Source organism: Taudactylus pleione, unplaced genomic scaffold (genome assembly GCF_031769625.1).
Source record: "Taudactylus pleione unplaced genomic scaffold, aTauple2 ptg000092l, whole genome shotgun sequence".
Classification (NCBI taxonomy): domain Eukaryota; kingdom Metazoa; phylum Chordata; class Amphibia; order Anura; family Myobatrachidae; genus Taudactylus; species Taudactylus pleione.
Genome location: NW_028284494.1, coordinates 4,853,499 through 4,880,415, shown reverse-complemented (window position 1 = coordinate 4,880,415; position 26,917 = coordinate 4,853,499). Strand labels below are relative to the sequence as shown.

The 26,917-nt window shown below is 44.3% G+C and overlaps 1 protein-coding gene across 4 annotated transcripts in view; it reads left to right on the top strand.

The window, feature by feature from the left end:
- GPBP1 (GC-rich promoter binding protein 1) overlaps positions 1-18,874 on the top strand; it is a 39,550-nt gene extending 20,676 nt beyond the window's left edge. For all 4 annotated transcript variants that reach the window (XM_088469390.1, XM_088469393.1, XM_088469391.1 and 1 more), the window contains exons 4-10: positions 4,295-4,518; positions 7,303-7,369; positions 9,949-10,124; positions 13,397-13,522; positions 14,333-14,499; positions 16,190-16,292; positions 18,098-18,874. In XM_088469390.1, the coding sequence (XP_088325516.1) occupies positions 4,295-4,518; positions 7,303-7,369; positions 9,949-10,124; positions 13,397-13,522; positions 14,333-14,499; positions 16,190-16,292; positions 18,098-18,256 (1,022 nt within the window). In that variant the 3' untranslated portion in view covers positions 18,257-18,874. The remainder of the gene's footprint in view (positions 1-4,294; positions 4,519-7,302; positions 7,370-9,948; positions 10,125-13,396; positions 13,523-14,332; positions 14,500-16,189; positions 16,293-18,097) is intronic.
- Positions 18,875-26,917: the final 8,043 nt, after the last annotated feature.

The window sequence follows — 26,917 nt, the reverse complement described above, 5'->3', positions numbered from 1 at the left end:
GTGCAAGATGGAATTGTCCTTGGGCCCTCCCACCCTTATGTTGTATAAACAGGACATGCACACTTTAACAAATCAATCATTTCAGCGCCAGGGTCTGCCACACAACTGTGGCTGAAATGATTGGTTCGTTTGGGCCCCCACAAAACAAGCTGGCAATTAATGTGTCCCTGCACAAACTGGCTCTACGGAGGCAAGATGTCATCCTCATCCTCATCCACCGATTCCTCACCCTCTTCAGTGTGTACATCCTCATCCTCACAAAGTATTAACTCGTCCCCACTTGAATCCACCACCACAGGTCCCTCTGTACCTTCTGGAGGCTGGTCTCCCTGGAAGAGCTGATAATTCATTTTGATGAACATCATCTTCTCCACATTCTGTGGAAGCAACCTCCTACGCCTTTCGCTGACAAGGTTCCCGGCTGCACTAAACACTCTTTCGGAGTACACACTGGAGGGGGGGCAACTCAGGTAAAATAGAGCCAGTTTGTACAGGGGCCTCCAAATTGCCTCTTTTTCCTGCCAGTACAGGTATGGACTGTCTGACATGCCTACTTGGATGCTGTCACCGATGTAATCCTCCACCATTCTGTCAATGGTGACAGTATCATATGCAGTGACAGTAGACATGTCAGAAATTGTTGCCAGGTCCTTCAGTCCGGACCAGATGCCCAAACTTGGTCCTGCCTGCCCTGCATCACCGCCAGCGGGTTGCTTAGGATACCTACGTTTTTTCCTGGCAGCCCCAGTTGCGGGAGAAAATGAAGAAGGAGCCGTTGACGTGTCACGTTCCGCTTCAGCTGACAGTGTGTTCACCAGCAGGTCTTTGCACCTCTGCAGGCTTGTGTCGGCCGGAAAGAGAGACACCACATAGGCTTTAAACCTAGGATCGAGCACGGTGGCCAAAATGTAGTGGTCTGATTTCAACAGATTGACCACCTTGGAATCCTGGCAAAGCGAATGAAGGGCTTCATCCACAAGTCCCACATGCCGAGCGGAATCGCTCCGTCTTAGCTCCTCCTTCACTTTCTCCAGCTGCTTCTGCAAAAGCCTGATGAGGGGAATGACCTGACTCAAGCTGGCAGTGTCTGAACTGACTTCACGTGTGGCAAGTTCGAAGGGCTGGAGAACCTTGCACAACACGGAAATCATTCTCCACTGCGCTTGAGTCAGTTGCATACCCCCTCCTTTGCCTATGTCATAGGTGGATGTATAGGCTTGTATGGCCTTTTGCTGCTCCTCCATCCTCTGAAGCATATAGAGGGTTGAGTTCCACCGCGTCACAACCTCTTGCTACAGGTGATGGCGGGGCAGGTTCAAGAGTGTTTGCTGGCGCTCCAGTCTTCGGCACGCAGTCGCTGAATGGCGAAAGTGGCCAGAAATTTTTCGGGCCACCCAAAGCATCTCCTGCACGCCCCTGTCGCTTTTCAGAAAATTCTGCACCACCAAGTTTATTGTGTGAGCAAAACATGGGACGTGCTGGAATTTGCCCAGATGTAATGCCCGCACAATATTGGTGGCGTTGTCAGATATCACAAATCCCCAGGAGAGTCTAAGTGGGGTAAGCCACTGGGCGATGATTTCCCTCAGTTTCTCTAAGAGGTTGTCGACGGTGTGCCTCTTACTGAAACCGGTGATACACAGCGTAGCCTGCCTTGTAACGAGCTGGCGTTTCTGAGATGCTGCTACTGGTGACGCTGCTGCTGTTGCTGCGTAAGGTGATACATCTACCCAGTGGGCTGTCACAGTCATATAGTCCTTAGTCTGCCCTGTTCCACTTGTCCACATGTCCGTGGTTAAGTGGACATTGTGTACAACGGAATTTTTCAGGACACTGAGGACACTTTTTCTGACGTTTCTGTACAGTCTCGGTATCGCCTGCCTAGTGAAGTGGAATCTAGACGGGATTTGGAACCGGGGACACACTACCTCCATCAATTGTCTAAATCCCACTGCACTAATGGCGGATACCGGACGCACGTCTAACACCAACATAGCAGTCAAGGCCTCAGTTATACGTTTTGCTTCAGGATGACTGCTGTCGTACTTCATCCTCCTCGCTAAGGACTGTTGGAGGGTCAATTGTTTAGTAAAAGTAGTGGTGTTCCTACTTCCTCTCTGGGATGATGAACGACTCCCAGCAGCAGCAACAGCAGCAGCGGCAGCAGTAGGCGTAGCAATGCAGGATCCTCCGGAGGAATCCTGGATAGGAGAGTCAGTCATGCCAGTGACATGGCCTGCAGGACTACTTCCGATCCTGACTAAGGAGGAAATTGACGAGGAGGGAGTTGACGGTGTGGTTTGCAGGCGCTTGGATACAACAGGACAACGGGATTTAGGTGTCCCTGGACTGCTTACGGTCTTAGCCAAAGTTTCTGAACTTGACAGTAACTTTTTATGAACGCGCTGCAGGTGCCGTATAAGGGAGGATGTTCCTAGGTGGTTGACGTCCCTACCCCTACTTATTTCACCTTTACATATGGTACATATGGCAAGACAGTTGTTGTCCGGATTTGGATAGAAATATTGCCAGACCAAAGAGGTGGAATGTTTGGTCTTCTGCCCAGGCATGACCATGATGGGCTTTTTCATCCCACGGACAACAACTGTCTCCCCCGGAGCCTGATTTAAACAAACCACATCACCATCAGAATCCTCCTCGCCAACTTCCTCCTCAGCGCCAGCTACACCAGTATCCTCATCCTGTTGTACTTCAACAGTGACATCTTCAATTTGCATATCAGCAAGTGGACTGTGGGTGCTCCTTTCAGCACTTGCAGGGGGCGTGCAAATGGTGGAAAGAGCCACCTCTTCCCGTCCAGTGCTGGGAAGGTCAGGCATCGCAACCACCACCACACTTGGACTCTCCTTGGGGATTTGTGATATCTTCTTAGAAAGCACAGTTCTTCGCTGTGCTTTTGCCAGCTTAACTCTTTTGATTTTTTTAGTGGGAGGAGGGCTTCCATCGTCATGTGAAGCTGAACCACTAGTCATGAACATACTAGGGATTGACCTTAGCCGTTCCTTGCCACTCCGTGTTGTAAATGGCATATTGGCAAGTTTACGTTTCTCTTCAGCTGATTTAAATGTCTTTTTCAAGGTCATTTTCCTGAACTTTGCCATTTGGGATTGTATGTGCCCTCTACTATGACATTGGGCATCGGCCTTGGCAGACGACGTTGATGGCATGTTATTGTCTATGTCATGACTAGTGGCAGCAGCTTCAGCACTAGGAGGAAGTGGTTCTTGATCTTTCTCTATTTTATTTTTATCGGAGAAAGTTTGGTCCTCCATTTATGTTATATCAATTTGATATATACGTGCGGCTAAACACAGAAAATTATTTTTTTTTTTGGTTTGGACTGGAGTGTACTTTCGGGGGTTACAGCACCCTTTAATGGTCAAGCCAGCCGGCCCTTTACTTATGACACAGGCGCACGCTTGGCACTACTTTGTTGATGCACGTGCGGCTACTGCGCACACAATTCACAAACACAGAAAATATATTATTTTTTTAGCACTTGGGGGGAGCACCCCTGATGGACAGTGCACCCCCTGGACAACACTACAGCACCCCTTTAGGACTGGGACACTGCACAGGACTTTGGAGTGGACACAGCCCCTATGGAGAACTGACTGCACAACACAGTCCAGCCAGCCCCTATGGACTTTGAAGTTGTGGACACAGCCCCTATTAACAACAGCAGCACAACACAGCCAGCCCCTATGGACTTTGAAGTAGTGGACAACAGCAGCACTACACTACACTACACTACACAGCCCTAACTCCCACCCTCCCTCTTCACTGTCCACAGCCGAGTGAGAAAATGGCGCCGACGCGGGTACCTTATATAGGATCCAAAACCCGCGAGACTCGGAAGGCGGGATGATGACGTTTTGCCTCGATTTCAGATCCGAGTCAGGCGGGAAAAGTCGAGCCTGACTCGGATCGGACTCTGATCGGGGGGGCTCGGGGGGGTTCGGATTTCAGAAATCCGAACCCGCTCACCCCTAGTTTAAACCAATTTGAATGAGTGGAAATAATCATGAAATATTATTCAGTTGTTGTAATCACTTATGACTTCACTACAGCAAGTGGGATTAATTAGGTGGAAACTTCCCTATTGGTGGACCTCTTCCTAATGAAATAGGAGTCCTTCCCCACCACCCTGTTACTTTGAGTTAAGAGGTTAGATTTTGACTCCAGCATGCAATAGAGAGACCAGACTGACTGACATCACTGACATGTTAAAAACAATCTAATGGACATATATCTCCTTGTTTTCTGGTCCAAGGTATTTTTGGAAGAAAAGACAAAAATGGGTGGCGCTCACAGGGCAGAAACGGGTCTGAGAATATAAATCTCAGTGGTTCATTCAATGGTACAAGCTACCGTTCCCGTAGCAGCACGTTTCATGGTGGAAAAGGCCACGGGAGTCGGGAGGGCAGTTCTTCCGAGAATGACACGACTCGAAAAGATGACTGTGAAAGACGCCAGCAGTTTGAAGCTGAAGACTTTGTAAGTATACGGATATGTATGTATGCAGGAATGCAGGAAGATATTCCACAGAAGGAACCATATGTATTTATATCTAACATTCAGGATCGGTACAACATTCTACATGTGCATACCTTAGCTCACAGGTATATCTCTAAAATGTTAGTAGAACTATAAAATTTGACTATTGCTACAATTTGTATCAGACCTGGAGTATTTCTTCTTCAGGGTCCATAAGGATCCACAGGGATACCATGGGGAAATGTGCCCATGGAGTGATCCAGACACCAAACAGTTAACCTTTCAGCTCCCAGGATGCCTCTGGTCCTTCTCCACATATAACCTGCCCCTGGCCCCAGCCATGCAGTTTTAAGTTTAGGGCGGCAGGATTCAGACGCACTTTTTATAACGGGGACTGCTCAGGCAGTCCCAAGCTTTTTATGTTTTTTTTTTTTTTTTTTTTACATTTTACTTTAGAGCAAGGAGTGCTAGGCGTCCTAAAGGACAACTGTGCTGCTGCTCCACCCACACTCCTTGAGTCAATGGTATAAATTGGGGGCAGTGAAAGGTCATAATTTCTATCGGGAAAGTCACCTGCCCATAAACGTCATAGAGCTGCACGCAGTGTACAAAGCGCTCATCCTGGTACAGGACCTACTCCAAGGCAGGCCGGTAAAGATCCAGTCCGACAATGCGACCACAGTAGCCTATCTCAATCATCAAGGAGGCACGCAAACTCACACAGCCATGAGGGAAGTGACAAACATTGTGATCTGGGCAGAACGTCTTTTGGCTATCTCTGCAATATTCATCCCGGGAGTCCTCAAAGAGGAAGCTGACTTCCTAGGTTGTCGGGACATACATGCCAGAGGGCTCTCCACCTGGGGGGTTTGAACTCCTGGTGAACAAATGGGACCTACCAGACGTAGACCTCATAGCCTCACGTCACAAGCTCCCCAGGTACAGGTTCGGTACCAGAAACCCCCCAGCCGCCTTCGTGTACGCACTGGCAGTGAGATAGGACTTCAAGCTGGCGTATCTCTTTCCTCTGATTTCCCTCCCAAGGGTCCTCGGGAATCTCAAGCAGGAAGGCGGAACAGTGATACTAGTAGTTCCTGCTTGGCCCAGACGAAATTGGTTCACCGACATATGGAATCTTTCCATAGATACTCCGTTTCCTCTTCCTCTATGGACGGATTTGTTAGCACAGGGTCCTTGCCTGCATCCGGACTTAACCCCCCTCTGTCTTTGATGGCGTGGCTCTTGAGTCTTCCATCTTAAGAGCCAAAGTGTCTCCAGCTCTGTGATTCAAACTATGCTTAGGGCACGAAAACCTTCCTCTGCCCGCATCTATTACAGAGTTTAGTATTCTTTTGGTCAGTGGTGTGGTCAAAGCTTTTTAGGGTTTCCCGGGTACTGGCTTTTTTCCAGGCTGGGTTAGATCTGTCTCCGCCTGGCCACCCTGAGAGTATAGGTCTGTGCGTTGTCAGTTTTGTTCCAGTAAAGAATTGCTTCCTTGCCGAATGTTAGAATTTTTTTTCAGGGTGTTCTCCAAGCTCAATTGTTCCACCGGTGACACCGTGGGATTTGGTTCTCAAGGGGCTGCAAGCTCCCCCTTTTGAACCTCTGGACTCAGTAGATTTGAAGTGGTTGACACCAAAGACACTTTTTTTTTTTTTTTTCTTCTCGCTATCTCTTCTGCACACAGTGTCTCTGATTTGGCAGCGCTCTCTAGCCGTTCCCCCTTTTTGATTTTTCAGCAGGATAGAGCTGTCCTCCGTACATGGGCGGGTTACCTTCCTAAAGTAATGTCCCTTTTCATGTGAATGAAGAGATTGTGGTTCCAGCTTTTCAGTCTTCAGATCTTTATGTAGGTGAAGCCTCCCTGGATGTGGTTCGTGCTCTCCGTATCTATGTGGATCGTACAAAGTCTTTTTTAGAAAATCTGTCACTCTTTTTGTGTTATATGGTTTTCACAAACGAGGCTGGCAGCTAACTCACCAACTCTGGCTTGATGGTTTCGTATGACTATATCTCTCAGGGTTGCACGCAGGCTGATCTTCCTGTTCCAAATACGGCGACATCATATTCTACCTGGTCTGTGGGACCATCGTGGGCATTTCGTCGTGGTGCCTCTGCTGAGCAATTGTGCAAGGTAGCCACGTGCTCTTCTGTCCACACTTTTCTTAGGTTCTATGCTTAGGTTGATACTTTTGCCTCTCAGGATGCTTCCTTTGGGCGGTGGGTTCTCCTTTCTGCTCAGGAGCGTCGACACCCTAAGGTGAACTGCTTTAGGATGTCCCCATGGTATCCCTGTTGATCCCTATGGACCCTGAAGAAGAAATAAGAGCGATGGTAGACTTACCTTTGTTAACTCTTTTTTTTTTTTTTTTTCTTCGAAGTCCATAGGGTCCACAGGGCACCCACCTGACGCACCTGGCTGCATTGGGTAATTGTTCTTTTGGTCACGGATACCCTCATCTTGTGTGAGAGTCTTTCTGGTGTACATTGTTCTTCCTTCTCCTCTTTCCTTCTCCTGCCTTGGGCTTGTTTACAAAACTGAATGCCTGGGGCCAGGGGCAGGGTATATGTGGAGGAGGACCAGAGGCATCCTGGGAGCTGAAAGCTTAACTGTTTGGTGCCTGGATCACTCCAATCACATTTCCCCATGGTATCCCTGTGGACCCTATGGACTTCGAAGAAAAAGAGTTAACAAAGGGAAGTCTACCATAACTCTTATTTTTTTAATTGTAGAATGATGTTATTTGTATAGTTTATGGACCTATCTTAAATATTATTTTACAGCCTTCTCTAAACCCGGAGCATGAAAAGGAATTGAACCAAAACAAGTCTCCTCCTGCAGGAGTGTGGGGTAAGACTTACATAGAGCTCATTGTTAAAACCATAAATAATGTATGTGTGTAGGGTGGAAGGTGAACTCTCTGTATAAATATAAAAATAGACACATCGGGGTGAATTCAGTCAGCCACGAGAGGGGGTGAATTGCCATTCCAACAACGTGAAATGCTGGCAATAGCTATACTCTCGCCCCGGACTTGCTGACTTATGTATGCAGCTTTGTGGGGCTGCAAACAGAAATCAGTGCGTCTGGAACTACCAAGAGTGTGGCCTTTTGTCACACTTATGCTGGGTACACACTATATGACGCTGCGGCAAGCGATGTAACGATACATATCACTCGCTGTGTACACTGCGCGATCCCCCATAGGTAGGCGCAATGTTCCGTTACATACTGTGTGTAACTACACTGTGTCGTTCATTGCGTTTTCCCATCTTACGTTCAGCACAGCAGATGGACGATGCAGTGAACGATGGGCGGGAATGAGGGATCAGGTGTACACACTATATGATGGGTGCAATACATGTTTCTGATACGTTTGAGAGAAGTTTTAGGCAGGTGTGGATAAAAGCTGCAGAGTAAGAATACTTCAAAAAAATAGAAGTGTTAATAGTTTATTTTTATCAATTAACAAAATGCTAAGTGATAGAACAGAAGAGAAATCGAAATCAAATCAAATATATGGTGTGACCACCCTTTGCCTTCAAACCAGCATCAATTCTTCTAGGTACACTTGCACACAGTTTTTAAAGGATCTCTGTATTTCTTTTCGGGTCTGAGCGGACCCGAAACGATATATATGCAATAATTAGCCTGTCATCGGGCGCAAACAGGGTCGGGAACTTATCCCTGATTCTATGTGTTAACGCCTGATAACAGATTATTTATCAAGCGAGGGAAAAAAAGGCTGTTATTAAATAGCCCCTGGCGTTAAAGCCCAATGCTACCCCCGATAAGTTACCTGGGCTAATTCAATTCCCCCCTTTTGTCTACTTTCAATATACTATTAGATATAATTCTGTATATTAAAAAGCAGAACCATAGGGCACAGAACTACACTTCATTCAGGGTAGCAGGCTCCTTTGTTCCTCCTTATGGGGGTTTCTTTATGAATGCACTGGGGAGAAATGCTTCGTATCACACACAGATTGTGCGTTAGAAGCTATTGACGTCCATAAAATCCAGCCTTGTGTGGCTCCCCCATTGTTTTCCAAGCAGAAGGGATATATACGTCACCACCGCTATTACGTGTGCAGGCAGAAACAGTGGCTCATTTAGAACACGCCGTATTCACCTCTGACGATGCCTGAATGGTGTAAAGTGCACCACTTACGAGCGATACAATGACAGTGTCCTGTGTCTTTATAACTTGACCTTCTACAATAAGATGCCTGGGAAGCTGTAGATGATTGTTCTCTGTCGACAAGTAGTAATTATTGATTGAAAGCAATACACACTTCAAACCCAATTTCACACAGAGTACAGTCTTGAAGGTCACAGTCTTGTGCTGCTAATAGAGATGGCGTTATTTTGGGTATTAGAAACGTCATGAAATGTGGAGAGAAATTGAAAAAGCTGGGAAACCAGCTGTAATATTGCAGGCTTTATTGGGCAACTCATCAAAATTGATAGGGTCGTTAGTGTGTGAAGCCGGAGGGGAACCGCTGTTGGCCAATGTTTTATTTTCTCAATACATTTTCAGGACCCAGTGTTCCCAATAGGGGCCTGAGTCGGATCACATGTTCCTGTTACTCAGGCCAAATGGCAGGATCACTGGATGTGGAGAAAATCTAATAGAGGTCCCTGGATCAATACTGTTCAGGCAGAGCTGTAATGCAATAAAATGATATTCCCTATTATTCTGTTTGCCATTTTTTAGAACAAGGAATCTATTATTGGCTGGCATTCTGTCATTGGGGTTTTTAAATGGGAAGCAATCGGGAAGCCGACTGCCTATATACCGGCAGCCGGCTTCCCGACTGTCTTATCCCGGCAAGGGTGAAATGCCGGGCGTCTAGATGTAGACGCCCGCATTTCCCCGACGCCGGGAGAGCGGCACCCGGCATCACGATCGTAGTGATGCCGGGCGCCGCGAGCGGACAGCCGCGGGGGGGGGAGGGTTAGGTTTAGGGCTCCCGGGGGGGGGACTTAGGGTTAGGCACCCCCCAGGGAGGGTTAGGGTTAGGCTAGGGGGAGGGAGGGTTAGGCACCGGCACCCCCGGGGGGAACTTAGGGTTAGGAACCCCCCGGGGGACTTAGGTTTAGGCAGCGGGGAAGGGGGTGGTTAGGGTTAGGCACTTGGGGGGGAAGTTAGGGTTAGGCACCCCTAAGGAGGGTTAGGGGGGTTAGGTTAGTGGATACTTACCTATCCACGATCGGGATTTCCAGCGCTGTCGGGCTTCCGCTGCGTCGCAGGCTGCCGCTGACGGGAATCGAACCCATTCCTTTTAAATGCCTGGTAATTACACATTTACACTGTATAAAGAATAAGGGATAACTTTTAAAGACTGGTTCAGATTTTTTATTTGGTTAATTTTCCCACTAAGTGTTTGATTTCAATATAGCCTTTTCGGTCTGTTCATATTCTACAGAATACCCTTTAAATGCTAAATCTAGAACTTCTCGAATGCTGGTCATTAGGAAAGGGATGAAAGATGATTTCTCACTATGTGGCTATCCAATTGCAACAAGCACCCGCTGTCCTCCGGTGAAGAGTGGTACAGATATTGCTAAGGGTCTAGCACCCAAAGAATCGAGTCCTACCAAGGTAATTTCATATTCTGCATTGTAGTGCTGCAAAGCTAATTTACAGCTTTTTGAACATGTGGCATGGTGGTGACAGCTTAAATATAGCGATATTATGAGTCTCCCTTCGTTTAATCATTTGTGATTGTACCGTAATTAGCCAGTTATCCATTCTATTTGCACCATATTTGCTTCTTGAATAATACATATTAAGGTGGGGTAGGATCCTGCCAGATCTGTCATTTGTGACCAGGGGCGTTTCTAGAGACGAGAGTGCCCATGTGCAGTCTCCAACACGGGCCCCCTCCTCTCCGCCCGGCAGCGCACTGAGCTGTGCGCGGCCAGCGCTGGAGTTATAGACTCTGGGCACTAGAGTGCCCAGAGTCTATAATGAATGCACAGGTATCGGGAAAATGGCCGCGGTGGCCATTTTCCCTGTACTGCGCAAACGATGGGAAATTGGCCGCCGCGGCCATTTTCCATTCTTTTTACAGCGCCGGACCCCCGCTCCGACGTGGGACACCGGAGAGGTAATTAATATTATGGGTGCAGGGTGTGCGGTGCAGGGCCCCCCTGGACCCAGGGGCCCGTGTTCCCCGCCCACACTGCACCCACTATAGATACGCCCCTGTTTGTGACTATTTATATTTGTACAGATCTATGGAGAACCCAACGATCTGATATAGAGGGCACAATTGGCATGAGTGGTCTGATTGCATTCGCCAACCGACTCTGGGCAACTGAATGATCCCAGAAGGTTCTGCAAACGTCATGGTCCCAAACATGCTGCAATTTGTGGTCAGTTAGGTCTAAAATCTATTTGAACAGTAAAATTGCGCCATGCAGTATATGGGCACCTTTTAGGGAGAAGATTATTGGGAGGTTTTTTGTTTTATTATAAATCTTGTGCAGCCAATGTGTAATAGGGCACTTACAGAGAGCCGTCATGATGCTACATCGAGCGTCTTGTCAACTTGAACTTTACTGGCATGTGCATTAGTTTCCGAACCTCTCAGTGCTCTGCTGGCTGCATATAGCTGTAGGTAGCATTTCTCTGCCTTAAACACAGAGTACAGTACATCAATGCTAACCCTACTCTATGGTACCAATTGATTATCTCCAATCCTGACTGGTGAAGTGGTGTATTCCAGGACGGCAGTGACTCCCCCCATGTTTGGTCTCACAGTGGCCTCATCAGTCACTGGATCTGAACCCGATTGGGCACTTATGGGGATATTATTGAAAGATATATTCTGTATATATTTACTCCTTCAGCACTGTTACTGATTCCAGAATGTGTGACACTATAAAAGAAAAACTTATAATAGTACATTAATATTAACCCTTTTTAAAAATAACACCACCCTTGTGTATAATAAAGAGAAATTAATTTTCCATGGGTATTTTTGTTATTTTTTAAAATGTTAAATGTTGTTGTACCATTTGTAGGGTTTTTTTTTTATATCCACATGTATTTTGGAATCCGTTCCAAAGCACTGAAAGAGAATGTGTTGGTGCATAAAGCTAGGTACACACTGAAGCGACTGGCATTCGTTGCGACATCGGAACGAATGCCCATCAACAGCAACTGTGCGTCCACGCTGGACGACTTTAATGGACAACGTAACAATCACCGTTATGTTATTCATTAACAATGCATTGTCCGCTAGCGACGTCGCTAGGTTTTGATGTGCAGCACATGAAACCTGTCGACCGTCGCTAGCGACCGCGGGAGCGCGCAATCGCTGGTACACACTGATGCGATAAGTCGTTCCGAAACTGCATATCGTCCCAACAGCACTTCAGTGTGTACCCAGCTTATTTACCTCATTACTCTATTAGCAGCAGTGTTAAAGGTTCGCTGAATTTTTTTTCTTGTGAACATTATTATAGGATGCCCGAGACCATGGCTGCCCCCATCAGTCACGTTACATGATTTGTGGAGGGATTGTGGTGCATCCCTGTACTGTTACTGCTGCCGCAGATACAGGCTGTACATGTGTACACAGCTATTGGTGTCTTAGTGACCTCCAGGGGCTAAAGGACAATCTATAGACTTATGCCGGTTACACACTAAAAGGAATATAGAAGCACAGCTGGAGCTTAATTGCACAAACATAACAGTGACAATACTATAAAAATATAATATTGCACATTAATTACATTCACACAAGAATAAATCTCCCGGGAGTGGGGTATAAAACACATCAGCAATCGACATGCACTTAAAAATGTGATTCATAAGTACCGACTTTATAATGAATAATATTCCAGCATATAAATTCCTAAAATCTCAACTTGATAGAGATAAAGTCCCAATCTGCACAATTATATTAAAGTGTCACAGTAGCTGTCAGCTTGTTAGAGTTAGTTAGAAACCATGTTTGGTCCTGCTAGAGGCTGTGGAGATTCTCAGATGTTGCTGTCAGTCTCTACACAGCCAGGTAGTAATGGCAATCCAGCAATGTAACCGTGTCCACATCAGTATCCTCAAGTATAGAAATCAGCTGCTGGTGGTGTTCAACAAAAATATAGGAATATGAGCATGATCTCACCACAATGTGAATGGTATATGTCTGTGGTGTCTCTGTAACGCTGCTGTTTCAATGACCCACCAGGACCAGTAGTGCCATATAGGTAAAGCAGCCGTGGACACGTGTAGGGAATTTTCCTCTGTAAGCTGCAGTAGCTGGAGTTTAACACAGGCTCCAAGTGCCAATGCTTCACAGCAGTGCCCCGCAGCTGGTATACCTGGGCAGTCTTGTGCAGGCAGTTGGAGCTGGGTCTCAGTAGTCTAGTGGCTGACCAATCTGGAACCTTCAACATGTTTCGCAGCATCCAAGGCAGCTTGGCCAAGAAGCAGCAGCGGCCACGTACACACTAGACGATCTGTCGGACGACATATCGGGGCGCGTCGTCTAGTATGTACCTGCTATGCGTCTCCCTGCTGGCCGTCATCGGGGTCTTTCCGTCTGTGCAGGCACAGACAACCGAGCGCCCTAGTTGGCAAGGTCATTTGTGTCGGTGACCGACTTATCAGACGGTCGTGCATTGTGTACCGACCACCGATATCGTTCATCGCCACCATCGGCCGTCACATGAGGCCGTCCTGCAAGTGTTACCCACCTTAATTACTTTGGAGATTACACTATCAATACAAGTAGTCAAATTGATAGTTCTGAAAGAACAGATAATTTATAATAAGGACTTAATAGACTTCATGAAAATGTCTGCCTCTAATTGTGTGAAGGTGATGGCACCACTGTAATGCAGGATATGTGCTTTGTCACACAGGAACAGTGCTATCTGCAGTTAGAAGTAAATACGCTGGGACTGGCTTTCTCTTCTCATGAAGACTTTGGGCCAAATAAATGTGCAAATTCTGATTTTCTAGATGTATCGCAGACTTCAGTGGAAGAGGTATCTTATTTTATGTATGCTGTACTTGCCTGCTAATTTGTAATGCTTTAATCGGTTGTGCATAGACCTTGCGATAAAAAATTCCAAAGATGCCATGTGCAATGGCTGATGCGAGGAAAGTTACATCATCCATAGTTGTTCCCAATGTTTGAAACCAATATCCAGGAACATGATGCCGCAGCGCAGATGTGTAAGCACTAGCGCTCAGTCTAGGTGCTCTTATAGGAATAGTCTGAGAAGTACATCCGTTCTACACAATGCAAACAGATCGTACTGCGCGTGTGTTCAGTATTGAGAAGTTGGGATATTTTTACGGACAAACATTGTCTGGGTCAATCCTTAGAATTTGCATCTCTCTTTGTAAATTCGGGGCAGTTGGCAGTTTTAATGATCCTGTAGTAACTCAGTTGATATAGACTTTATAACAGAACATACAGTACTTAAATCCATGATAATATAGCCGACACTAGTAGAAGGGTATATATTTATTTCAGTTCATTTTCCATCCAGAATTTGTAAGCAGTGTGCATTTGATTTAGAACTGGATGATAACTTGCTAACCTGATTTAAATTATTGACCTAATCTTTGAGGGGGAAATGTAATAGTCTGCCCAATGTTTTAAAGCACCAGTGATTAATAGAAAAAACTCCTGAATCTCTTTCAATTGCTGCAGTTATGGGCTCATAATAAGTTTTATGCTCAGTACTGTAATTATCCCAATGCGCCTCTTCTGTGTCTGTCTTGCACCGCCCCATGTGTTCTGTTTTTTTTTCTGCGAATATCTGACGCATTATTCTTGTGACTTGCAGGAGATCGATGCTTCCATTTTTCATCATGAACGGGATATAAACTTGAACTTTGATCAGAGTGAAATCCCTCAAGGGAACAGCAATTCCTACACTTCCAGACATATCACAGAGTCTTCTGCCGTCCCGCAAGGTGACGTTCTGTCGAGCTCATTGGAAGCGGAGCACAGGTATGGTAACAGAGTTGGGTACAGCCTTTTAGGGATGAATGTCATTGCGTTATATTTCTCGGGAAGTAGGTTTCAGAGTGCCAAATATGACCGGCTGAAAGCAGGACTTTGGCAGTCCTGTGTATAGTGTGTATGATGCATGACCACACATGTAATGCTTGCAGGGTAGAAGGAGCTGAACTGAACACGATCCCAGTTGCATAGGCATGAAGTAAATGGGTCTGGAAATATTCATGGTGAGGCGATGTGGTTGGGTTACCAATATTTTATCGGAATTCATGTTGTGTCAGTAATCTCAATGTGTATAATGTCAGTTCAGGTGAACCAAATTTATATGGAGCCACAAGGGCTCCACAGCGCCTTACATAGTATTTAAAATGGAAAAAGAACAATAAAATAGTGCAAAAGACTTTACCGCAGTGTTGGTAATGGGAGGAGATGATAGTACAGGACAGGGAAGCAGAAGCACAAAAGGGAAGAGGGCCCTGCTTGTTAGAGTTTACAATTTACAGGGGATGAGCAGACAGCCAGGGGTGACACAGAGCGGAGAGACAGTGGGCGAGGAGCTTAGAGAGCAGAAGACATTTAGTAAAGAAGTGGGCTCTGAGAGCCCATTGGAAGTTTTGGAGAAAGGTGGTGTCTGATAAGAGAGGGGAAGTGAGTTCCGGTGGTGAGGAGCAGCACAGGAAAAGTTTTAGAGGCGGGAATGGGAGCAGGTAATCCCTATAGGCCCGAATTCAATTAGCCACGAAAAGCTAAGATCGCCTGTTTGGACGCGATAAGGACAACATATTTTGGGGAAATCAGTCTATACCCCCCAAAAAACCCCCACTGACCCTGGGAATCACTATAGAAGAATATTAAGAGCCCTAATAAAAAGGATTTAGTGATCTTAAAATAAGTCAAAGTACTGTTATATGCATGTTTGCATAAGTGTGAAAAAAATATGTTTTTTGAGAAAAATAAGTACCGCAGTTAATTTTGGGGTACATGTAAATGGGTCCTAGTATATTTTGGTGTCTGCAATCCTAAAATCACCTGTCTCCACCTTATAGCCCCCCCCCCCCCCCCCAAATACCAGGCCCACTACTTTAACCCCATTTTCCAACACTTTTTTTTTACATTTTCTCACCAAATATTACATTTGGTTTTTTTGGGTGAATTAAGATAATTGTAATTTTTTTTCCCTTATTAGTCATTAAGGAGGGGGTGTCCAAAGGGTTCTGAGCCAAGTGCCCACATTTTGTTTTTTGCCCATAGAGTTTTTGCCTCGGCGAAAACGTCCTGGAATTGAATACGGAGATACTTTGAAAACAGACGAAAAGCGCTTTTCGCCTCAAATTGAATTCGGCCCTATCGGGGAAATGCGGGTTACTGTCCATTTATTGGAATAAAGTAGAAAACCATGTATAAACTTGGGGGAAGCGTTTGCTGTGTTTTATATAAGACATGTTTATAAAAGAAGACCCATGTAGGGCTGCGTTACCTTAATTTAGTCTTAGATTTTCCACATTGCAACACTTTTCTAAAACAAAGCACAAAATAGAAGTTGAAAAGAAAAAAAGAAAAAAATATATATAAATAAATGTATTTTATTTATTTATATTTATTTTAATTTATTTATAAATTTATTTATTTAAGGGCAAACATAATTTGTCCCAAGGTGACATTGAAATGTTGTGACTTCTAGGTTGTTGAAGGAAATGGGATGGCAGGAGGACAGTGAGAATGATGAGACCTATGCACCACTAACAGAAGATGAGATGAAGGAGTTCCAAGCCATTAGTGAGCAGGTAATGTGCCCTGTGACACTGCGGCAGGGACTGTATGCACAGATGCTGCAGTGTTTTCAGTTCTCCATTCATTAAAGCTGTGGGATGTTATAACTGGGGCATTTATGTATTGCGGTGACTGAAGGCTTAGGATCTCAGCCTTTCTCTGTCCTAACTTGATATGTCTCTTAAACAAAAATATAAATGACTACCTGGTGGTGGCCTTATATCTTGGGAAATACTTGTAGCTGTTTTGATGAGAGAATGTGAACATTATAACTTGCCTACTTGTGAGCTGGAGTGTCCGACTGCTGTATCAATTCAGTGTGAAAATATAATAAACCTGGTATTGCCAGACTCTAACACGGTGAATAAGAAAAAGGAGGATTTATTCAGACGTTATCAAACTTTCTAGAAAGGATAAGTAGAGGTATTGCCCACATCAACCAATCAGATTATAGATAGAATCTTATAGAATGTACTATAAATGATAACTAGTTTCAGATTGGTTGCTATGGGAAATACCACCACCTGTCATTTTATGGTTGATAAATCCTTCTCTATATTTTTAATGAATTCATTCTACAAAACCATTCAATAATCCTGTTAAAAAAGATCAATACATGGTTTAAAAAAAAAGTGAAAAAAAATAACGTTCTAAATAATTTGAGCTATTATAGGTAAATGCTGGAACACAAGTGTGATGAGGCACCGTATAAATACCCGCTGGAAGTAAACTGCTGGCCTTGCCTGCACCTCTACTATGCCCATATCTTGGGTGGGTTGCCATAATACAACTTTGTGTGAAATACTACTGTATGCTATTAGCTAGTAAATGTAGTTTCTAATTATTCTCTGAATTGAGTGCATTTATAATGGAATATTAATCATTTATAGACCTCGGATGAAGTCATTATAATAAAAATTACATTGATACTTTACTGAGCCATGGCTGCCAAAGCAGATTCCCACTCTGGATGCCAGGAACAGATCCTCCTACATTGAGAGTCTTTATGCCATACGGTCAAGACGTCCAGGGTAACTGAGGCGCTCCGAGAGGGAGGAGCAGCGTACCAGATGCAGCAAAATGCAGCTCACTGTGGGGGAGATTGTACGAAGCCTTGGAGAGTGATAAAGTATCAACCAATCGTCTCCTAACTGTCAATTTACAGTTTTGAAAAATGACAGTAGCTGATTGGTTGGTACTGTATCACTCTCCAAGGTTTAGTTATCTCCCCCATGCTAGGCTGTGACTCTAACCGCACAGGTATTGGTTTTAGACACATACAAACTTTCAGATGAAGCACAACGGAGCTTGGTGTGAGGAAAAGTTGCGCTTGCTCCCATCGGAGCCGTTCTTGCATAGATTGGGCCTCAGTCACACACAAATGTACGAATGTCCCAAGTCCCAGTGGTCTGTGCTTGCTAGCATTACAGTTTTGTTGCTTCCAGTTGTTGTATATAAAATGCACATTTTGAACTAAAAAGATGCTCGTGCAGCCTGGTGCGCTGACAAGGGGCTATTTGTGGAGGCTGAAGCCACAGTATAAACAGACACATCTGTTAGAAAAAAAAAATGATCGTACTGAGCGAAAAAGCCTATTTGAAGTGATTTCTGTGACTGACTGTTTACCACAAGCTCCCTAAAATGCAATATGTGTTTTTTTTTTGTCAACATTTAAGACTATAGTCGAAGTATACTTTGCTTTTGGCTCTTTTCATCCATCTAAACAGAACTTATGATCAATGATAATACCAGTACGTACAATATTTTTTTGCTTCATACACATGCAATGATGACCGTTTCGTTACGAATCTCTTCACAGCTGCAAAAGAACGGTCTCAGGAGGAACGGACTCCTCAGAAACGGGCTTTCTTTTGATTTAAAATTTGATCTCTGGAAACACAGCACTTTTACAGCCACGGACGACATTGAGGACATTGAGACCAGTAGTAGTGACACCTCAGACGATGACGATTTGTGAGGAACTCACTGAGAAGTTTGTGTGACACAAGCCTTTTTTTTTTTTTTTTTCCCCTTGTTTTTCCTCTGGAGGTTAATTGTAAAAACTACTGTAGTTCAGTGCTCATCCTGTCGGGGGCGCCACTACACAGAATTTTATGCTGTGTTTAGCTCTCTACTTATTTGCAAAAGGACACTGTAGACTTGAAGATTTTTGATTGGCTCAGCATAGATGCTTTCCGTGTAGGAGCCTTGTTCTGCATGGTAATATGACAGTGTAAAAAGGCGTTATTTCTATAATAAAACGAGCTAATTGTGTAATATTCAGCCAAGGTTTCTGGTAAACTGTCTTCTAAACAAAGAAACAAAAAAAAAAAAGCACTTTACTGATTTCCTTTTCCCTGGTATTTTCTCCCCTCCCCTTCCCTTACAAATGATGTAGCATGTTTATTAGGTAGAATATTCTGTTTCTTGAGGCCTTGAAACAAAACTACTTTGTTTTTGCAATTACACAGATTAATTACATTTATTTCCTTTCAATGTTTCACTATCAAGGTTTTACTTGGGTTTCTGCAAGAGCCTAGCATTTGTGAAGTGACATGGACTAAACTCTGTTCAAAATAAACTTATTTTGATATAAACAATGGAGCCTGGCCAATGCTTGAATAAATATTGCAGACCGGTTTTTTATTCCTTACAGGAAATTGGAAATAAATTAGAAGCCTCTTCAGCGGGGATAATCGCTGAGAAGGGCTTATGTTACAAATGGTTTATGTGCACTTGGCACCGCTATGCAGAACCTCCTGCACTGGAGATGTATATCACAGGCTGAGCACTATCCACTCATGTTTACTGGAAGTCTATTCCGCAAGATAATCACTTTCCACTTACAGTGTAACATGGTCCAGATCACTGTTTCACAAGATAATACTAAGTTGCCTTATAAGTGGACCTTTGTCTTGTATGGGGGACCACGGTTTGTGTAAGAGAAGCCTCTGACCACGTGAGATCAAAGCACCACCATGAAGTCTTCAAAATTCTCAGCTGACGTTTCCTCGTTGATTCCACTAGCATCCTGCAGGAGCCAGCTGGGGAAAATGGCAACTAGCTCAGAGCATAAGGCATTCCGTATTCTCAATTTTCTTACAAGTTTGTCATGAGTGTTCAACCGTAGTTTCGGACAAAATTCGGGAGCTACCCATCCAGCGGTAAGTCAATTAGGAAGTGGTATTCACGTGCTGAGTTGGCCACCATGAACCACCGATCTCATACCGTGTGATTTCTTCATGTGGGGTTACATCAAAGATCGCGTGTTTGTACCAACACTTGCAACGACACTGGTTGACCTGTGTACGCTCATGAGAGCAGCCATGGCAGAAATTGACCCACACATGCTACAAAAGGTTTGTGAGGAACTTGATTACCGGCCTGATGTGCCATGCTACGGGTGGAGCACACATCGAACAAGCCATTTCATCAGTACTTATTGCGTTTACCTGCGTTACAATAAACAAGTAAATAATCACTGACATTGGGAACATCGCATATAAATCTACTATATAAAAGCGAAAATTTGTCCTTCTGTCTTTCTATACAAATCCACAGTTTACAAGCTAAGATCGTGAAATTTTACATATGAGCGTATTAAAACACGGCCAAGGCAATAAAAAAAATTTTAAATCGAAATTACTGTTAATTTTTTTTACTAAAAAGCACAATTTTTGCTGGCGGCTCATTGTGGGGCCTTGCACTCAGTACTGCTGTCTGCTGCCTCTAGTGGTGACATTTAAGAACTTTCTTATCTCTATTAATACTATTTCTGTCCTTCTGTCTTTCTATACAAATCCACAGTTTACAAGCCAAGATCGTGAAATTTTACATACGAGCGTATTAAATCATGGCCGAGGCAAATTACACAATTTGAAATTGAAATTTATTACTATTAATTTTTAATTAAAAACCTTAATTTTTGCTGTACGCTCATTTGTGGGGACTCACGGCATAGGGGTAGGGTCTCGGAGTGAGCCTTTTGTGTTGTCATGATCTTGGCCAAAAACATCTGATGCCAGCACAACTTGGTAAAAAAAATATTCCACTGTAAATACAGTTATACCCATAGTGTTTTCCTGCCTCCACCCCAGATCAAACACATAACTCGATCTCTGCACCACAGAAAATATAAACACAGGTAAGGCATCAGATACTTTGTAGACTGTAGTGTTGCAAACCATTTAGGAGGTAACATTATTTAGCCAGGAGGTCCACTTTCTGCTTTCTTCTTCTCGTTCTGTTCTCTAGTATATGCAGGTGAGAGGTGTGTGCAAACCAGAAAGAGGAGTCTGCAGTTACACTTAATAAAGTGATTTTTTTAATAAGTTTGTACGCAAGATACAACGTACCTTAAAAGTGGAAACAGGCTTGACAGCCACTACATGCTGGCTGACCCTCATTGTACAGTCCTGATAGAAATTTTAAACCATGGGTTGTGTTAATGAGCGTGTACAGTGCATTTTGTCACTGGATTATGACTTCCTGATTTTGAAGAGTCCCTGGTGTTGCAAGGGGCAATAGGCACCTGAACACGCTTTAAAGTGATCACTGAATTCGCACCCTTGTCGCTGCTTTGCATCTCAGTGCCCACCTAGGACAATCGAGCACCCTCACGTTGGGAATCACTGTTGTAGAACGTACTCTTGTAATTCAAATTGAGTGACCATGTACAAGGGGAGGCAGTCAGTAGATCGGCAATAACAAACTTGACAGTTATGTCAGCATTGTTACATTAAACAGGCAACATGTCAACGTTCTCAGAATACAGACGTGTTCACATTGTCATCGGCTCAAATGCCGACATAGAATGCCAACATTAGGGTTAAGCTGTGGGACGGAAGGGCGAGGGTTACGCACCAGAGTGAGAACTAGGGTACTCGCCAGACCGCTGGGACCCGGAAGGCTCCCTTGAGTGCAGGTAAGTCACTGTTGTACCAGCAGGGACGATAAGTCGACATTCCATCTGTGTCGACATAATGGGGCAGATGTATTATAGCGGCACTTAACGTGCTGCTATAACGCTTCCTGCTTCGACTCTTTATCGAGGCGAAGTAGGAAGCACTAACGATGAAAGGTCTCCAACGATCCCCGAAGCCGATACATCGCTGTCCTTGCTGTGGGGATAGGGTATGGCCAGGCTGTTGCTGTCGATAGCGACAACTGCAACGGGCAGAATTGTCAGGCAAACTGACTGTTCATACATAGCCCTGCCTAATAGCGCTGCTATCTGCCCAGCTCCCCAATCATACATGGGGGAGAAGCGGTATCAGCGCACATAACGTGTTCTGATGCTGCTTTGGTGGTCAATACATCTCCCCAATGAATGTTATCACTGTCAATGTTGACATTATGTACTGTATGTTAACATATAACTCATCCTGTGTAATGTAATGTATGGTATGTCTTTTATTAGCATGGTATATAGTAGTTTTATGGTAACATAATTTTCGGTAATAAGTAAATGAATTGTGTAATAAAAACAATGCCACTCAACAACAATTCATGTGCAGATAACATCTGGTTTTGCAAGTAAATTAACATTCACATTAATTAAAATATTATTGATGCTGTGCCTTTTCACGGTGCTCTTTGGGATTATACATTTGTGTAACCAGCAGAGGGGGCTCAAAGATTAGATCTGAAACTGTTAAAGGCTGATCTGCGTCTAGGCAGGAGAAATAGACTTTACATGTTCCACGTTCTGTATGTAGACAGCAGACCTGACTTCTATTGATTTTACAATGTGCAAATAAAAGTGAATATTAATGCTACTTTTTATAAGCTGAAAAAAGAAAGAGAGAATTCTAGTAAAAGCGCACTTTACTCTCTCTATGCATTATGCCCTCTACAAATGCCTTAGCATTTGTTGTGGATACAAACCTAATTCTATTGAGTTCTAAATGCAGTTGAGCGCATTATCACCACAATTTCTAGGTTACAAAGTAAAGTGGCATAACACTTTTGGGTAGATCATGCCATGCAAGTGACAAGCTCTTTACTTAACGGCTGATGAGGTGGGTCATTACGACCCAGGTATATATTATGCCTAATTTTGAATTTTGAGATGATTTCAGAAACTGTATTAGTATGGAATAATTTAATTATTGAATGAGGTTTTGTTATAAAATAAAGTCCTAGGGAATACACTTTATTATTTTTTTTATTTCTACGTAGAAGTTTCTTTTCTGAAGGCTGTGTTATTGCTTATATCTTAAAAAACCTTTTCATCGCATCATATTGTTAATGTAACAAAATGTCACCCTCGGATTTGAAGAAGCTCGATTTCCCCCTCTATGCAGTCTATTTTACCTTGTATCTGGTACGTCTATCGTATGTTATATATGACTAGCATTATTAACCATTCTATTAAATCTTTTCAGAAAGTATGGAGCCCATGGTTAGCTTCCCAATCTGCTCCTTCCCCTTTTGCTTTGTAAAAACCGTCTCTATGTATGGGGGTATGTAAATGTGTATGCATATATGTATGCAGATATGGGTTTACAATTTGTGCGCACGTGTATGTGCGACAATTTATATATTTTTTTTTTTAGTCGGGTGACCCACCCCGGGGTCCCTTTTTTTTTTTCTTCTCTTTTCTTTACTCAAACTATTTTTACTTATGTGTTTTTTCTCCTTTTTTGAATGTTTCTATTTCTTTGAAAATATGTAAGTGGTTCATAATTTTCAAATTAAATTTTTTGTGAGATTTGGAATGTCTTTGTGACAAATATTTGTTCAAATGTGTTTTTGACTTCTATGATTTCTGTTACTCCATGTGATCCGGCAAATAAAATGTATTTAAAAAAAAAAAACAACTTTTCATCTGACATTAAACTTTGTTATTGATTTAAGCATGAGATCTTTGAAAATGAAAACAATAAAAAAAAAAAAAAAAAAGTTACACCGACATTAAGGTTGGTTTATGATAACCTTTTTTTGGAGTTTGCACCCATCTAGTTCACTGCGATGGCGATGGCTGAATGAGTGGTAGCGGGAAACTGGTAGGGAGGGGTCTTAACGCCAGCTACTGAGAGGTTTGCCAACGTTTGCATAACGAAGTAAAAAGATGCATGGAATTTAAAATGCCCTGGGTCATTATGACCCAACCTCAATGACGCTAGTTTAAGCATAGCAATGGTGTCTTGTGTTGATTTAACCTTGTATGTTTTTATTCCTTTAGGATTCATGAAAATGGCTGGAACAATGAGTTAATGAAATATATCCCTTTGAGAGAGCTCCACTTTTTAGTTTTGTTGCTGGAACTTGTGAATGCTCTCATTTGGGGATAATGCACAGACTGATCGAGCTCTAGACAATTTCCAGAACCATTTACTTTATTCTGATATGTATAGACATGTAAAAGTTGTATGTGTATGTGTGTGTATGTGTATATATATATATATATATATCTCTCACAATCCATTTGGACCGGCACTCTATCTACAAAAAAATGACAGCTGCTCAGGTGCCTTCCTCTGTGGTCGTCCACTATGTGTGTGTGTGTGTGTGTGTATGTATATGTATATGTGTGTAGAGCAGAGCCTGGCACTTTAAATAATTTAGAAGTGTGACTGGCTCCTCCCCCCTATGCCCCATCAGCCCCAGTTTTTAGAATGTGCCCGAGAAGAGCTGAAATAAGCATTGAGGACAGGCAGACTGCTGCTGTGAAGTCTGCCTGCACCGTGGGAGCCGCCAGGGTGGGTCCCGCTACGGCTGCAGCAGCCTGTGTCCGGTTGCCCTTATGCAGGGGTCGTTAAAAATTTAGTCCACAGACTCAGCAGGGCCCGCCACAGCTGAAACCGGCTTGTGTCCAGGTCCCTGCACTTTCCAATCGCAGCCCAGCGCTCTGGCCGCAACAGCAGTAAGTATAACACACCTCTCCTGATTAGCGGGAGAGGTGTTAATCGCTAGCTGGGCAGTGATATTGTCACTATAGGTGCCTCTGCGTGGAGCTAATAATTGTAGTCGCAACGGGGCCTGTAACGTAGAAGCTCCGGCGACTGCATTGACGGGGACACTCAGACGCTGATTCAGTGCGGCTGTCTGAAATCTAGCAGAACCGCCTCAAGCGGCTGTCAGTAATCACCGCGCTGGTGCTTTACAAGCAACACCGGCGCCGGGTTGATCTGCGGCACGCCTGTTAGACCGCTTCAGCGCTGCTGTCTAACCTGCAAAACAATAACAGCGCCGTGCTCTCCCTCCTTTTGTCACAGGAGTAGACGCTGCACCGTTGATCACTAGGTCAGTGCAGCGCGGACAGGCCTGTCGCAGCTGAAACCGTCTGTGTCCAGGTCCTCCTCCCTAAATAGGGAAGAGGTGGTGTAGCGCCGCGGTAGGTGCGCTGATCACCCATTAGCGGGAGCTGTAGGAGAGACTCACCACGGCTTGCATCCTCTTACGTGCACTCCCGCCATTCCTCCATAACAGGAGGTAGCCACAACGGCCGCGCCCGCCTTTTCAGAAGGCGCGCTAGGTTATATGCAGCTGAGGCACAGTCAGAGCTACAGCAGACCGGCAGGACATAGCGCAACGATAGCAGAACTGCTCTGCTGTATCACTCAGACAGTGTAATGGTTAGCATAACTGCCTTTCAGCACTGACGTCGTGGGCTGGGATCCCACCACGGCCATTACTGTGTGTGGAGTTTGTATATTCTCCCTGTGCTTGCAGCACTGCCTTAGCTATTAGCAGCTCACCTCATCTAAATCTCAGGAGGACACGCCGCGTCCCGCAGCTCCTCGCTGGGCTGAGCAGGCTTCCCTGTTAGCTAGTCTATAGCATAGGGCTAATAGCCTTAACGTCATACCAGCGCTATGCTGCTCCCCGATGCAGCGCTGTATGACCGTCACGCCCTGCCATAGCAGCACAACATCAGTGCTCCCGTGTGCCCTCTCCAGTCTAGCAGGAGAGATGTTCGGTTAATGCGGGGTTTCGCGTCAGGAGCCTTCGGGAGCACATACAGGAAGAGGTTAGTGATGCACGGCTAGTGGAGTGGTTGGCATTACTGCCTCACAGCACTGAGGTCGTCTTTTTGATTTCCACTTCGAGAAATGGGTTCATCTGGAGCTAAAATGGCTCACCTGATAAGGCGAGTACACCAGTAACAGAATGGTCCCAGGATCAAAACCAGTCTGGGACAGCACGCTGCTAACATATCCTGCCCCTACGTAGTAGCAGAATGACGGCCACACGCGGCACATGAGCAGTCTCCCTGTGTGGATGTAAGCCACAGGTGTGTGTGTGTGTGAGTACAAAATACAATACAATATATATATATGTACAAAGTCCTGCTGTAGAACATACTGTATACATGCTGGAGTGAATTTTGTCCTTGGGTTCAGTTCATTCCATGGCTCTAATTATTGCTCATGTTCTTATTTTAAATTATTAGTGTCATCTACTAAACTGGTATGTAGGCACGCATATCCATAAATGGATATGACTTCTTATCCTTACCATAAGAGCAGGGATAGGATCTGTTCTTATCAGTTTTATGTCTGATACCTAGCATATTGATAGAAGGATGCTTTACACGATCTCTCCCCGGGGATTGGCACAATTCCCTAAGGCATTGCTTGTAGTATGGACCCTAGACATGTCCTGGGGCCTTCTTGTATGTCCACACATGTATATAAGGATATGTACTTACACCCTTCTGTGGTTATAGTTTGGTTCCCGTCAGTCTATATCTACGGCGCCCCGTTTCTGGGGACCTATTATCATTTACAGTGGTGCACTTGGTAGCAAACATATTAGACACCCATTTTTTTGTTTAACCCTAACTGGGGTTATCACTACTGATATATCCCTTCTTTACTTGGGATGACCAATGCGTTCTATGTCTAAGTACAGGTACCCTTCTCAGTATCGATTCCGGTACTCCATATTATTGTCGCATGTCTCAATAAAACGAGTCTCTAAAGGGCCCTTACACACAATTCATATAATGAAGGCCTAGGGCCACCCGCCGATGTAGACAGGGTCAGGCCTGGGTTGTATTAGATTGGTGGGCATAATACGCACTTCACCATTATAAATATTTATTTAAGGATACTTACCCTAGCAGACCGTTTTTGGGGTATAAGTATAATCTAACACATCTATACAGACACACATACCTAATGGAACAGGCTCAAGTATAGAGTCCTGTTCTACGATCTTCTTGTCCCCACTAACATTTTGCTAGTTTCCACAGGATTTTATACTGCACATCTCCAGACTGAAGTCAGTGCTGTAGAACATTGGTCTTAGCCCACTGAAGCTACTTTCTGTACCTAACATGGTGGGTTGTTGTGTGATGAAAAAGGTCAGTGACATTCTACATAGCGTCCTGAGGGCTTCTGGTCGCTCACAGGTAAGAGCTTACCCCACTAATGCCTCGGAAGATGCTCCTCTATTTCATGCAACCTGACATACATAGCGTTATTCTCCCTTACGCACCCTAGCTGCTGTCTTAGCAGCCATCTGCTCTTTTAATCAGTTGGCTCTACACTTTAGAGTTTTCCTGGTGTGTGGGTGCATAGTTACAACATTGGATTAGTGACACTATCTACTACAACCTGTTGGGGTTATGGACCGAAGCGCACCTATGGGCTAGCGCACATCTTTTCATAGAAGTGTGACAGTCACTATG